The sequence below is a fragment of the Empidonax traillii genome, unplaced genomic scaffold, assembly GCF_003031625.1.
Source record: "Empidonax traillii isolate 1590-97213 ecotype Southwest subspecies unplaced genomic scaffold, ASM303162v1 scaffold315:size618497, whole genome shotgun sequence".
Lineage (NCBI taxonomy): Eukaryota > Metazoa > Chordata > Aves > Passeriformes > Tyrannidae > Empidonax > Empidonax traillii.
Genome location: NW_020955508.1, coordinates 342478 through 358886, shown reverse-complemented (window position 1 = coordinate 358886; position 16409 = coordinate 342478). Strand labels below are relative to the sequence as shown.

At 42.3% G+C, this 16409-nt stretch overlaps 1 protein-coding gene across 1 annotated transcript in view; it reads right to left on the bottom strand.

Annotated features, from left to right (window-relative positions):
• Positions 1-16019: 16019 nt before the first annotated feature.
• The window catches only part of PHOX2B (paired like homeobox 2B), a 1978-nt gene continuing 1588 nt past the window's right edge, over positions 16020-16409 (bottom strand). Inside the window, exon 3 of the mRNA XM_027891279.1 lies at positions 16020-16409. This exon is cut by the window's right edge and continues 66 nt beyond it. Coding sequence (XP_027747080.1) covers positions 16020-16409 — 390 coding nt within the window.

Sequence of the window (16409 nt, the reverse complement as noted above, 5' to 3'; positions counted from 1 at the left end):
GATTTTCCCACTCTGCTATGCACTGGAGTGGCCTCACCTTGACTATTGTGTGCAGTTCTGGACACCACAACATAGGAAAGATATTAAGCTATTAGAGTGTCCAAAGGAGGGCAATAAAGGTGGTGATGGAAAGCCATATGAGGAGCAGCTGAGGTCACTTGGTGTGTTCAGCCTGGAGAAGAGGAGACTGAGGGGAGACCTCATTGCAGTCACAACTTCCTTGTGAGGGGAAGAGGAGGAGCAGGCACTGATCTCTTGTCTGTGGTAACCAGTCACAGGACCTGAGGGAATGACCTGAAGTCGTGTCGGGCAGGTTTAGGTTGGATATTAGAAAAAAGGTTCTTCACCCAGAGGGTGGTTGGGTTTGCAAGGCTTGTCTCATTGAATCATCTTTGCAGACAATGGACTTCTGAGAAACCTTGGGAAAAACCAAAGAGAGGAGTCACCAAAGGAGGTGGCGCTGCCTTTGCAGTGATTCATTTCAGTGGAGAAGGTGAAGGGGAAGGAAAAAGCTTTTGACTGGTAAAAGCTACAAGTCACCGGTATAGTTGAGTTTATATCTGAGGGAAAAAGCCTGTATGATTATGTACAGTGACATCTACAGGTATTGTATTTCTTTATATATACTGTTCAGATTTATGTAGGTGGTACAATAATTTCAAAGGTGTGTTTTTTTACATGGGGCTGTGTGTCAAGTACACAAAATAACTGAGTGAGGTGTAGATAAACAGTTTATGATGGAATATTATCACTCAGTACTTGGTTTTCTCAGACTCTATCTTGAATGCTTGAAATCTGCTTACAGCAGGAACACAATTAAACATGTAAATTTGTTTCTCTTTACTACATTGTCTTTTCAAGCGTGTGACTATTTTCACACACTTTCAGTTGATGATAACCCTCACATATTGTTACCCCAGAAGCTGAAGACTTACATTGTACGTGGTAAACTTTGATGCAAAAAGTGATCAACTTTAGCTCCTACCAGTTATAGGCAAGGTAAAATGAAAAAGGTCAATAAATCATTGGGTGCAGAAGAGGTGTGCATCCTCCATTCCAGTAACTGTGTACCTGTGCTGGAAAAAGTACTTCATCAGGGTATCAAGCTCTCAGAGTAAATGGTGGACTTGCAGCACTTCTCCCCTGTTGTTCTCAGCCTAGGTCATAGGCAGTTTCTCAGCCTTGTTCTGCACACAAATGAAATCCAGCTGTGCCTCATGACACATCCCAGCTTGCCAGGAACCACATTTGCTTGGAGCTGGCTCTGCACAGTTGCCCACTGCCAGTGCAGCATAACCTAGCCCAACTCAGGGCCACACTGCTCCCTCTGCTTGTTGACTGTACATCTACTACAGACAGTTGCAGTTTTTTCCCTCATTTTGCTTTTTAGCCAGAGATTCTTCTCAGTTGATTAATATAGCATTTCTCAGCTGCTTGCTGTCCACTTGCAGTTAGAATGAAGGGCTGTAAATAACCAGCGTTGCTGCCTGGTGGGCTTTAGAAAGACACATGCAAACAGGGCAGCACTACCTGCTGGGGGGCTCTAGCAGAAATAGGTAAATAAGAAGATGGTTGGAGTAGCCTGGATGTGGCAAAGCTGTGTGCATGCAGCACTGAGATTCTTTATTAAATCCTTGTGACTAGCGAGGCAAATGTAAGAAGACATGTCTCTCCACAGGTTGCCACAGTATTTTTCATTATGGAAAGAAAATAAATTCTACAATATCATTTTGTTTGTTTACAGTTTTAAGGCAAGATGCACCTCTTTTGACAGTACTGATCTCAAGACTGAATACACATATCATTTACTTCCTTTGTATTGCAGTAATATAAAATAACTTGGACTAGATTGTGAATAATTTTGAATGTCACAATACCTGAACACCCAATGTCAGAGATTTGGAAACAACGGGATTTTCAAGGATACCTGTTTGCACAATCCCAGATCATCAGACATCATTAACAGGCCTCAAGTCAGGCAGTGCCACTGGCCTTGTGTGAAAGCATAGTTACCTAGACTTGATTTTTCAAGTTTTCAATGACATTTCAAGTAGCTGAAAAAGAAGAGGGACTAAAGTTCGTGAGATGCTTCCTGGCCCATGCACTCAATGACTGGTGCCTACAAAGCCCATCATTACCAGAAAACAGTGAAACCCTTTGCAACTGTTAATTGGATGAGATTTAAAAACACCACTGTGAGGCAGAAAAACACTATTATATCTGTATTTCCAAATGGATAAATGGGTCACAGACCTATTTAATTTGTGCAGAGAAAGAATGTCTTCACTAGTGAATTTAATTTAGGCTACAACCTGACAATAAATTTGTGAAACTCAGAGGGAAAACAAAAAAAACCAAAACATTTTTAAGAGCATGCATTTACCAGCTACTGTGACTACAGCATAGTAACTGCAAAGTTCAGAAGGACCAGACTATCTGAGTACTGCAGTAAAAGTCACCAGAGCAAGAAGCCCATCAGCATGGAGTCAAGCCTGTCTAGAAACACATCACATGGAGCAGCAGAACACTTTGCACTGCCTACACCAGACAACCAGAAGCAGCGGGCTGGGCTGAAGCCAGCTCAACATCTCTGTGCAGACCACTGTTATTAAGCACACAGACCTGTTGGTGTTGGCAGATCATTTCCTATACATGGACCTGAGTGAGGCAAGCCCTTTTGAGAGGAAATGCCCTTTTGAGAGGAAAACATGGCAAAAGCTGTTTCTCTTCTGGAGGAAGTGTAATAGATAAGGAGGATTTTTTTCATTAGTGAGGCCTGCCACGATGGGGCAAGCATGTATGGTTTATTTCTCTGTTCTTCTTAACAGGATGGACTTCTTTGCTAGGTGATGTTAGCTTGGCTTCACGTGTCTTAACTATGGAGAAGGACAGATGGAAACATCTGCACTGATGTTCTCACAGCAGGAATTGTATCTTCTGCCTGGAGAATAACATATTTTATCTTGGTAAAATAATTGTAAAAAATATAAGAATTTATTTGCTGGAGGAGAGGCGAAGAAAAGATTTTTCACTTAGTTTTAGTACCAAATCATCTTCTCCAGTTACTTATAAAATTACTCAAATAAATGGTCCATATGGTGCTCATCCTTTGGAGGTGGATGCCATGTAACATGCCCGTCAAGATGCTGGGATGTGCCAGGATATGCTTGATCCATACAAGCCACATACATGTGGCAGACTACCCCTACCAAGAGCAGGCAGCAGCCTCTGAGAGCAGATATTTGTGGTCATCTATTGTTTTTCTTGCCAGTTCTGCAGGGATTTGTGATATGAAGTGCCACTTCATGTAGTCCTCACATGTGAAAAACCTAATTTCCCAGGAAAATGATAGCCCACACAAGGTTGGGGCTGGCCTATAGCTGAACAAGTGACCCTGCAGGCTCAGCAATGACCTGGAGCTCTATGTATGATAAGCACCCAGAAAGCAGCCTGAGATTACTTCTGGAGAGAAGTAGCCCAAAGCTAGACTGGACTAGAAGGAGAACATGGAATCAAAAATATGTCTACATTAACTGTTAGAGCAAACTCATCCAAAACAAATAGGGTAAAATAAACTGCACAGATGCTACCTGTGTTCTGCACCAGGAGTTTCAAAACAAATAAGTCCATCCTTTCCTTCGAAGTGTGGCAGACATTGCATGGCAGTATTTTCTGGACTGAGTTTATAGATGGATGAGGACATTAAATAGTTAAAAGGATTTGTTTATCTTAGTGAATCATCCACTAGGAGAAAATAAACAAACAAGGAAAAACTGCCCAGATTGTGCTCCTACTTCATGACAAGTGTTGTGATGGTGACTGCTGCCACACAGCTAAAGGACTGAGGCACTTTGTAAATCAAATTTCAAGTAAAGAGATTGGTTTGCGAAACCTCCTCGGTGTGGAGTCACGAGCTGTCAGAGCGTATTAGCATTATGTTACTGGAGTAAAAAGCAAAACAAATTAAGATGTTTAACAGCTGAAATCTGAAACAAAATTGTGTTTAATGCTGAAAATCTTGTTAACGTATTTTCAGGCTTCCCTTTCCCCAGATATTAAATCTCAGTGTGTGCTTGCAAGCATCTTTTTATCACACATAGAAACCTACTGTGGGAGAATAAGAACTATACAGAACATATGGTAAGGACGAGTGTTTCACCCTGCATGCAAAAGCCTCTTCAGCATTGCCACAGCACACAGCAGCACGCAGGAAGATTCTAAGGACCGGGGGAGAAGCACAGCTGGAATTCCCTGTGTGTCTGGGGTGACAGAAAGCATTGCATCAACAGCAGTGGCCCCAAACTAAAGATTGCATATGTTGTAGCATTTAATGTGAGGGGTAATTTGAACTCCCAAACTGACTTTTCTTTCATATTGGCTCCCACAATGAAAGAACCATTAACGGTTTTAGTGATCTTCCAAGACTCTGCTTCCAGCAGAAAATTGGCTCCTTCTCCTTGGACACAAGACCAATTTTTAATTTAATTTCAAGAGATGATGGATGTTGTACTTTATTCCAAGTCTATATGCTAAATTAACAAGGCTGTCTGCTTAGTTTCCTCTTTTGAAACCACATTGAGATGAGTTTTTGCTAATTCTCTTACACAGGGCATTAGATATGTGAATCAAGTCCTTATTTGAGAGTTGAAATAAAAGGCATTTTTGCCAAGGTTATTACTTTGGATAATAATTTGAGCTGTGAGGGACCAACAAGAATTGGCTTTCTGAAAAAGACTTCAAATTATTTCAAATGGAATAAAACTAAGCATATAGTAAATTTTCATTGAAGTATTTGAAAATTGTTAATTAGTTCTTAAAAGTGTATCTTAGAGCATGCACAATTCCGTCAATTCTGCACATTTAGCAGTTGTTTTTTCCTGACTCCCTCTGGTTACCTCCAAGATAACAAATAGTCCCTCTCGTGTACTCCAGGCTACAGAATATGTTTAGCCTGAATGAGGTTTGTTACATGTTCACAGATGCCATTGACAAGTTAAATATTTGTTTTTGTGAAATACAGAAAACAATGGCATGGAAGTGAAGGTTTCTCTTAACTCAGGCTGCTGCAGTAGTATTTATGTAGTACTGTACATAAAGAAGATGCCTCACAGAGATGAGCCATTGGGAAGGCAATTTGAAATTAAATTTTGGGCTTAACATAGAAAATTTGACACCAAACTCTGACTAAGTTGGGCAAAACCAGCAACCAGCTCTGTTAGGTGTATGTATAGTGTTCTACCAGTAGAATCTGGGCAATTTCCTGAAAATATTGGGGTGGGCATTGTCCTTCTTTCAGGACATTTGATGGGATTCCTTGAACAGCAATGAGCCTACAGCTAGGAACACCTTTGCATGTCAGCTTGTTCTTTCTGAGTGGGAACGTTTAAAAGCAATTGTGTTTGTAATTGTAAAGTGGCCCAGGAAGGCTAGGAACAGTCTTAATAGTTTGCTTTTGGCAGCACAGACCTAACTGACCTTACCTCGCAAGGAGCTTTTGAGATAGATTGAACAAACTGGCCACATGGACTGGGCTTTGCACTTCATTTATCACAAAATTGTGGCTCTCAAGTGCAAAACAGAAATCAATATGAAAATAGAGCTGTCAGTGTCTTCATCAAGAGGAGGTCAAAAACAGAGATACAATGGACCATATCAACTAATTAAAGCAACAGACTGAAAGAGTGTGGTTTAAATAAATGAGTAAATTAAACAAGGAATAAATAGAATGGTATAACACATTTAGCATAACTGAATAATAGCCTTCCCACAGGTGACAGAGGGTGGAAAAGCATGTTCAGGTCTTTTTTCAGCTGTGGTTATGCTTCCAAACCGTTGCTTATTAAATAAAATAGTAATAAAATACCAATTCTTTCTCATAGCCTTGTATTTCAGAAATATTCCGGTCCTAACCTATGTCAAACACCCATCTCATCCTAGTGCTCCCTTGCACTGCCAAAGATTTCCTTTTTTTAATGTTTTGTGCTGCAACAGAATGACTCAGAACCAGTTTTAATTATGGCTGCAGCCTGAATGATCCTGCAGAACTCATCAGTCGATCCTGGGAGGAGATAATGGCTTATCTGTTCTATGTAATTGTTCAAATCTTCTTTTCCGTCAGTTTTCCATCAGTGACATATCATTTGTTTGAGTTGTATGCTGATGAGTCAACTACCCAGCCCAGGAACTCTGAAAAATTAAAAAATATGCTATGGCAACTAAACATGGAACCTTTTGAAGTTATTTCCTTGGAATGTGAAATTGATGTGGGTTTTGAAATACTATATCCTCATGGAGCTGCACTGATTGGCAGTATCTGATATGTTTTTATTGCCATTGTTTGCCTAACTCCGTGACACAAGTGATTAAGTGGTTTGTGCCTTCTGACATAGTAACAGAAAACCTATTTCTTGATTCTCTTGCCACTGACAGTAAGCAATAATTTTAGTATCTTTGTTCAACACCCGGCAGTGTGGTTAGTATCCAGTTTGTTCAACTCACAAATCCCAGTTTAATGATGCTGAATGGGCAAATAGAAGCCCTTCCGCTAAAAGCAAATTTTTCTTTCATAGCTACTTGAAACATGACTCAGCGGTCCTGTCAGCAGTGCAGGTTTGTCAGTATCAGTGGGAACACCTGGGCATTTTAAGACCTGTCACTGCAACTCTCTAAACTGTGTGGCAGTTTGGTGCCAGGGTGGAAGGGGAGGGTCCAGCCATGGGAACAAGCTGAGTTACTCTCCACCTGCATTCAGTTAATCAGAACCAAAAGGGAGGACGGACCTTGGCTCAGTGCTCTGAGAGAGAGAATGTTATGTCTCAAAGTGGAAAACCACTTTAAACAGCCTGCATGACAAGTGTGTGTTTTTCTCTCATGGCTGAACACAGCCACCACATAATGCCAGTGTGAATGTGTGGGATCAAGGCCCTGGTTTGGGACAATCCTGGGAATTCTAGTCAACTAAAAGGAAAACACCGAGTGCTGTTTACAAGAGAATATGAATAAAAGGGGAACACCAAAATGGGTGGGTGGAAAAATTCAATACACTCAAGAGACACTTGTCTGAGCTTTTCCCTTTGTGCAGAAAAATCTGGGAGGCATGACTCCCCCTTGGATAGCAGGATACTCCCAGCTGAAATCTAGGTTGCCTGAAACTGTCATGCTGAAGGACCTTCTTTTTTTCCTCTTCAGAAAACATATCCCTTATGGCTAATTTATCATCAGGAGGAAAAGGAGATCACACAATCTAAACTCCTCTGGGAAATGCAAAAGGAACACAGAGGAGTTTCTGAGACCACACTCATAGGCTATGGAGAGGTTTCAGCATGCCCAAGTTTAATGGGATTGCAGCCCTCTTGACACACAGCAGCGTGACTCCCTTTTACCTTCTCCTCTGCCCAAGGACTGTGAAAGGAGAGTCTTTAAAGATCTTTCACCCTTTCTGCCCACAACAGGTATAATTTTGCTGGGGACTTTTGGGGAATTAATCTGTCATATCCATCTCTCTTCCCCACTACCCCAACTAAATACCTGTAAGAGAGCTTTTCTATTCTCCAGGCATTTCAGCTTCAAGATAAACTAAGTGGCTCCCAATATATGGCTTTATTCTTAATAGTATGTTGAGTAGATCCCATTGAAACCAGTTTTGGCTGAAACTTCTCAATAGCTATAGGTCCAGAAAAATCTCATGGGTTCAAATATATCACAAGGCTCTTCACACTGTGCTGGGACTACTTTCATTTCAGAACATCATTGCGGCTTTGGTTCAGTTGGTCTTTAATCCTCATATACTGGCAATACTGGCATGTATTGCCATTTTGGGGTATTTGCCCCCAGACCTTAACAGATTTTTCTTCTTAAAAAATTATATATTAAGATGATTTTCCCATTACAGCCATTACATTCCTTGATGGGAGTGCCAGAATCAACACAGAGCTCCTCTTGTCTTTCTTATCTGTTGCCTGCTCATGAAGACTCTTCAGCTGCACCAACAGTTTTCACGTAGACAAGCCTGAGAGTGAAAGAGCGGTGACCTCAGCACTGGCAGGGAATTAACTCTATAATCTAATAGGGTATCTTTTTCCATTTCTAAATAATGGGATTCTATTAGACCAAAGTGTAGTTGCACCATAATGATAAGTTATTGTATAACATATCTGAATTTTGCCTTTTATAATTCATAGAGAATTACAATGCACAGTTATGTAATTGAATCTTCTCCCATAACATTAATATTTTTCTTTGTTTAGACAAAATCCTTTTTTGTTCAGAATATACATGTAACTGGCTTTTGAAATTACAGGGGTTTAATATGCCTATTTTTAAATTATTAAATATTTTAATTTTTTGTAAAAAATTCTTTAAAACCAAAATACTTTAAAAACATTTTATACTTAAGAGGTTTTATTCATATTATTCAGGAAAATTTAAGGACACATATGGCCATGAGTTCATCTGTATATATCCTAAAATCTCAACAATAGCAAAATGTCATGATCTTTGGAAGGAAATAATTGAGGTTAATTAATTCCCACATTGACATTTAAATGTATGAGTGGTATACACCAGTGAAAGTATTGATCAATGAAAGTAATCAGCAATGATAGGAAAAATTAATTACTTTTGAAGATGTATTTTGCTTCAGCTGTGGAATGTACTTGGGCCAGGATTGAAGTTGACCCTATGAATATAACAGGGACTACTACTAAACAAAAAAGACAATGAAGACATATAAATGAGAGAAATCTGGAAGGGCATGCTTTAATTTTCTGTTAGAATATTGAAGTAGAGACTGACGTACAGCTTGAAACTTGTGATCTACAGTTTGTAAACCCATTTCTGGAATGGAACAACAAGAGGTGATTTAGAAGAACACGTAAGAAATTTGTTGGTGGAAAATTTTTTTGAAAGGTCTCATCTTCAGTAAGTGGACACTGACTTACACTGAAATGGGTGGGTTTATATCAGAAATCTTTCAGAATATTTTATTAACTGCAACTGTACTGGCTGGATATTCTTACTTAAGAGCTTAAGTTTTTTCAGAATTCAGTTAAAATCTTGATATCAACCCAGTTTTGTGGCAGTGAGTCTCAGTTTGATTATTTAGAGACTGGAAGTATCTCCATCTACTGGTTTTAAACTTGCTTAGGCAGGAATCAAATGATTACACTGTTATCTGTTATCCTACTTTTTTTTCTCCTAACCATCATTAGGAGAGAGGTTGAGCGATTCAGTGACTGAAAGGTGAGATTAAGTGGGTAAAAAAATGAAGTGTCTAACTTCCCCAGTTTTGTCAGTGTTTTAGTATTCATACTTCATATTATATAGTAGCACTGCATAATACAAATTATTAATACAAATAACTTTTCACAACTCTCTTGAATGATGTGTCCTTGATCCCTCTTGCCACCTTTTTGTGAATGCCACCAGATTTGATAGTCAGTGTTTGAGCCCAGAAATACTTTAGGAGTGCTACATTCCCAGTGGGAATTGAATATGATGGGAATGAAGGGCTTAGATGTCCGCTTAGAGCATCCTCTTCCTGCAACAGGACAAAACCGCCCACACCATGTTTATCTAACTTTTTGTCTCCATGGAGATAGTCCTAGTGATAATTAGATCTCTGTGTCTAAAGCATCACTGTTCTAAAATAGGCTGTCACTTAATGCATTAAAAGTGCATGCAGTAGCATTAGACAGAGTTTAAGCTACCTCTTCTTCTTCTTCCAGATGTAAGAAGACATTCTTATTAAAAAATGAAGAGACACACCGTTTTTAAAGTAAGTGTGTAACTTTTGAATTAAAGTGAGAGTGACTTCCTCAGATGTTTGCATCCTAGTTGTGGTGGCATTTTGTTTACAGTATTTCCTATGGAGATTCCTGAACCGCTTATTTTCAGAGCTCATCGCATTTGTTAAACTTTTTGAAGATAATATGCAAGAATATTTTGGTAGCTGTTTTTAGAAACAGTTTGATATTGTGAAATGAATACAGGGCCAAGAGCTCTTGAATTCTCCTGACAACACTGCTTCAAAAATTATTTCGTGATGAACTGTGATGTCAGACTCCTCAAGTTAAAAAAGAAAAAGAAAAAAAAAAAAAAAAAAAAAAAAAAAAAAAAAAAAAAAAAAAAAAAAAAAAAAAAAAAAAAAAAAAAAAAAAAACCACACCAGGAATAACCTTGTGACAGACTGGAATATGTCCGTGTAACTACGTTACGTTGAACTCCACTGACACAGTGATAATAATCCTCAGCGAGAATTTAAGTTTCCACCTTGCAGCAAGTGTGCTGTCTCTCCCCCTGCTCCCTTATACTGTCTGCGGAGCTGAGCCAAAGCGCTGACTGAAGCTGAATTGTCCTCTTGGTTCTCTGGAAGAGAGTCCTACAAGTGCATAGTGGTGGAAAGCTGCACAGAGCATCACAGAAGGAGGGCAGGCCAACACTGAGCCCCATCCAACTTGTTCATGGTAACACACAAAGAGGCAGGTGGAGAGAAGAGGTTATTCCTGGCTCTGCTTGGAAGTGAGCCCCAGAACGTGCCACAGCTGGCTGTCAATGGTTCAGCTCCCTTGTCACTGGGGAGGGGAGCAGGCTGGGAGAGTGTTGCCAGCTGCATGAACACCCTAGTTCCTGGTGTGTCTTGGAATGGATGAACCTCTTACCTTTGCTCTTCAGTGCATAGGTGGGTATTAACAGACCTGAAAGCACAGGGATTTGTGGCTATATCCTTGTGTAGGGACTGCTGCAGGCACTCTCTTATGAGATTTCAAGAAGTAAATTGACTTTCAAAGGCACTGCGTATCCACAGCTCTATCTGGGCTCTCTGGGTGATGCATGCCTCTGAAGGGACCAAAACAAGCTTTCCCAAGTACCATGTTTGTGCCAGATAACCAATTCTCTTAGCCAATGGTTTCACTCTAGTCACTTCTTTTCCTTAACCAAATAACCACATAAATTCATAAAATGCATGCTTTGTTCCCTGGACAGATTTTCCTCTTGGTGGAAATTAATATATTGGTTCTATTTCTATGAACGTCTTCCTATGAAACAATATTGAAGTGAATGCTCCTGAAGACCACATCCATATGTTACGCCTTTTGATAGAGGCCTTAATACTGACACTAGATTTAAGACTTCTGGAAAGACAGTTTCTCTCACTTGTACTTCCCAAGACTGCATAGAACTTTTATCTAATACTGTTGGTAGACTTTATATGTAATTTAAACACTATTTGATGCAACAAGAGATGTGATTGGCATTCCCTTACTACCTCTCTTTGAGAAAGGAATGGGAAGAAGTATGACCTCAGCCTGCCATAATAGTATGAAATAGTATTTATTTTCAAGGGCAAATATTTTAATTTCCTCTTGATATGATAGTCATGACAAGGATAAGCCCAAAAGATGATTTCCTGTCTCCAAAGGAAATTTCCAACCCAAAATATGAAAGCATGAGCTTTATTTTCACAGCTAAATTTTCTTGAGCTGTTTCTGGATAAATTCCCCACAAATCAAGAAGATGATTTTCCTCTCAAATCATTCCTTGGCATACTTGTTAAGCTCTTCCCTGAAGTATAAGGCACAAAGCTGTTTTTCTAAGATGGAGACAAATTTTAGTAGCACCTGGGATGAAGGCACTCGTTTATTTCGTAACAGTCATTGAGTGATAGCTGGTGAAAAACCAAATGAAACTGATAGCAGAAATAGAAGGCTTCATCTCCCATTGTTATATGGCCTTCATAGCACTGATCTGCTTTACAGGTGAGATAAATATTTGGCTCTTAATGATTCATGCTAAATATGCAGCAAGAGTTACAGGCATGTTCTAGTTTAGTAAGTATCTTGGAATTACTAGTGATCTTCATGTCTCATTCCCCCTCTGTACAGTGGGGTTCCTTCCCATGTAAAGAAACCCCAGATTTCGACTCCAGAAAGGCAGTAAGTTGTTGGCCTCGATTGGAGACTGGCTCATTCAGGGGACTCCTCCTAGCTACACTTCAACTGTGTCAAAAAAAGGTGGGAGGAAAAGAGGATTTTAAAATATATTCTAATAGACCATAGGCACTTTTCGTGACATCTCCTTTTCTCACTGTTTGGTAATAATTTGAGAACTCAAGTGCAAATATATAAAATTAAACAATTTAGACACATTTACTTGTAAGTGAAAGGGATTGTTTTTATTAATTGTATTTTTACTGTATGCTGGCCTCATATTCTTCAGTAGCAAAATTAATGTTTGCATTGTCATGCATCCATATAAGAGATTCATATTGCAGTCAGGAATTACTCTTTCTGTTCATGTGTTGGAGAGAAAGAAGAGAAAGTTGGTGCAAGAGCCAAATTCAACATTAGACCTGAATTCTAAGTCTTGGTATTTAGAAGAACAGACAACAAAACACTCAAGTTGCTCCAAAAATACAATGTGAATTTACCTCTGAACTCTTCAAAACACAACATATGTTCATATTGAATTTGAGTTGGATCATAAAATAGTTCTTTATTTGAACTATGTGAGGGGGTAAAACCAACAGAAATAACAAACTCTCAATTCTTTACTGCATCATCTTTCGGCTTCTTAGGTCCTTTTGCCCAGACCTCCTCACCTTGTGAGCCCCAAAGCATCTCCTGGTGTTATGGATTAGCTTGCCCATTTGACTTTCACTGGTACCACTGGAGAGCAGCTTTTTGGCATCCTCTTCATGCCTGGACTCCTGCTGAGTACCCCATGGGCCTCCTCCAGCTCCTATGCTTGTAAAGGTCAGCAGCAATCCTGTAGGTTATTTATTTAACTAATACTCCTTTTTAAACTTCTACCTTTGCAGGGAGGCAGAAGTAAACTTCACATATTTTCAAACCATCCATTTCTTCCTGATGGAACAATCATGAAGTTTAATGAATTAACCATTCCAACTGGTCTGCCATGGGCACAATGGTGTGTGCCACAAGCCTCAGACCTGCAATGGTTCCCTTTACTGTGTGGGTGACCAGAACATGGAAAACAGTGGCTCAGGAAAGGATTTATGGGTCTGTGACAAAGCAGAAGTTACCAAAAAAGGACTAATGAGAAGTTTAGATACCTAAGGGAAAAAAATTATGATCAGAAAGAGAGAGGTGATCTTAGCTCTGTATGAACCGTTATTGAGAGAGACACAGCAGAGCTTGGTACTATCCTGGTATCGCTTCTGCAAGGCATTTTCAGAAACAGGAGAGTGTGGTTCAGTTCTGGAAAAATTTTATAAGTTTGAACCTTAGGGAGTGTGGGAGATGTAAATGACACATCCTATTTAGTTTAGCAGGGAGAAAATAAATCAAAATGCAAATCAGTTTACAGTGTAGTAAAATTAAAAGAGAGAAAAGGCCTAGCTGACATGTAGCTATATCCACTGTTGAAAACTGAAACCTTCATATTAGAAATAAAGCCTGAGTTTTAGCAGACAAAATAGTGAACTTGGCAAAAAAATACCCAAAGAAATAGTATGTTGTAATTTCTTAATGTTTTCAAACCAAAACTGCATGCCATAAAATGAAAGCTCATCATCGTCATACAGCAAGGCCTGACCAGGAGAAATACCTTTACATTACCTTTGGTTGCTTGCTTGCTTTACTGCTAATACAAGGTCTCACCTTCTCTAAAAGCTCCAAAGGTCACTTCAGTCATAGTCTAAAGCTGCATAATTCCTAGAGACAGTCCATTTACTTTTAACAAAGATATTCTTGGGTCATGGAATGACTTTTGGAAGAAAAAATAAAATGGCAAAATCTACCCACATTGTAACAAAACATATATTCAAGAAATGCATTCAGTTTTTTTCTCCAGAAAATATACTGCATATTTTATTACAGCACTTTAAAACTGATAATTGAAGTATTTTGTTAGTGAAACAGCACTTGTCCCATTTGCCACATTTTTCATGGTGCTCTCCTCAGTTCCCCAGCCAGGCAGATGTTGCACAGTTGCAGAGGACAATGCCTTTGCCAAGTTTGCTTCCCTGCCAAACCCACAGACTTTTTTTTTTTTTTTTTTTTTTTTTTAATCACGTACTGTGCTAGAGTCAGACAGAGTTCATTGCCCCGGCGTCCCTGCAGCAAACCCGGCTGCGGGGGCAGCTCCGGGAGGTGGCACAGGGATGCGCGTCGACCCCGGCTTTTCTCGGGGGAGGGACCCGCCCTTGCCTGAAGGATTTCGAGGGGAGCGCTGTGCCAGCTCGACTCGACGACGCCGGGTGTGCTCAAGTATCCCGTGCCCCACGGGGGCCCAGCACGTCGGTCCCACCGCTCGGCTCCCGCTGCCGGGCGCTGCAAGCAGCACGGGACCCCGCATGTGAGGCCGCTGCCCCACTCCTGGTCGGGGTGGGAGCCGAGCCCTCAGCCGTGCAGTCCCCGCGGGCTGCCCCTCTCTCTACCCTCTGCGCCCGCATTCAGCAGCGGAAGAGTCTGCGGAAAGCTGCAGCGCTGCGAAGCCTATTTGACCTTCCACTTGCGTATGTAAGGGCTGGCGAAGGTTCTCCGCTGACCGGTGGGATGCTGCTCCCAATGGCAAACCGGGCCTATGGTTTGTGCCAATTTTGTTTTCCTTTTAGCAGAAATCGCTTAATATTGACCATCTCTAATTTTCAGGGTAGTGACAAAAGGCCAGATCTGATGCATGTTCCTCCCCCCACTCAACCTATTTGCAAATAATTAATAAGGGCACAATTAGTCAGTAATGATGGGACCCGCAGATACGGTCTTCCTAATAGTAATTGATGCTGCTGAGCACATCTCCTTTTGATGACTCAGTCGAGGTTCTTTGATATGCGCCTTTGATCTCTGTCAGAAATAACCCCGAGACCTCCCCCCCAAATAAAGCCCTACCAAGAAGTAGGAAGAGCACCTTAGCTATGTTTGCTTTTGGTTTTTATTATCAACAATCAATTAATGGTACACTCTTGGAAAACTATACGCACATGTAGAAATATTTCCCCTTTTAAATAGAAGCATTCATTTTAACCACATATAAATAAATCTGAAAACCCTGAACATAATTTATGACGATTATGCTCACAAACATATTCCAACAGGTGGGGAAAAGAAAAAATGAGACGACATGCAACCGATAACAAAAATATATATAATTGCCTGAACCTGGTGTCTCTAAACGCAAAGGGAACCGAACCCGTGAGAACCTTATTTCTCCATAAAGACACGCCATAGAGACTACGAGAAGGGAAAACATTATTTATACGGTCAACTAGACAAGTCTGTACTGATATTAACACTATACAGTTGAGTCACAGAACACAGTTGTAGAAAGACACGGAAAAAGAGAAAGCATACCTGGCGACATTCAACTAAGAGCTATAGTTTTAAAATAAAATTAGAAAACCCTAACGGAGATGCCTAAAAACTGCGTGGACCGTGTAATAATAATAATTAATAATAATTAATTAATAATAAATACAGGCCGCCGGCCGTGAGAGGCGTGGGCCCTGCAAGGTCCGGATCCGTGGTGCGGAGGCAGCGACCGCCGGGTCAGGGCCGAACCCGGCGGGGCGCCACTGGCGGGGGCAAAGGAGAGACCCAGGACCCAACGGAGGGACAGTGACATCGGATGGCGGAGGAAGAACCGCCCACAGGCGCGGGTCGGGGGCGGCGGGAGGGTGGCGTGGGAAGAGGAGAGGAGGGGAAGAAACTTTGTCCCTCAGGCTGACAGTGAAAAGGAACTTAAAAACCCCCACGGGCGGGCAGGGTGCCCCCCCTCACCGCCAGGCCACCCGCGGGCAGAGTCCCCGCGGCCCCGCCGCTGTCCCCGCGCCCGCGCAGCGCCCCCCGCGCAGCCGCCCCCCCGCCCCGCCCCGGCGGAGACGCTGCGGGACCGGCCCCGCCGCCGGGCCGGGGGCGAGGGGAGCCGGGCGCGGCCCCCCGGGGGGACTCGGGGCCCCTGCCCCACGGAGCCCGGCGCAACCCGAGCCCCTGGTCATTGCTATAGGCGGGCGGTGGATACTAATGAGCGGGAGGGGCCGCCGCCGCTGCCGCCGCCGCCGCTCAGAACATGCCGCTCTTGACGAGGCTGCCTTTGGTGCCGCCGGGCCGCTGCAGCGAGGAGAGGACGCTGGCGAAGGGGCCCCCTAACGAATCGGGGATGGAGGTGATGGGCCCGGGCCCCGGCGCCCAGCCCTGCCCCGGCCCCGCCGCCGCCAGCCCGCCGGGCCCCGCCGCTCCCTTGCCCGGCTCGCCCCCCGGACCGCCGGGCCCCCCCGCTCCCTGCCCGGCCGCGGGGCTGGGTCCGCCACCGCCGCCTCCGCCGCAGCTGGGCGCGGGGTTGGGGTTGGGGCCGGGGCCGCCCGTGCTGTCGGGGTCGGTGCTCTTGGCTTCCTTGCTCTCGTCGTCGCGGGAGGCGTCGGACTTCTTGCCGGCCGCCCCGTTCTTGGCGGC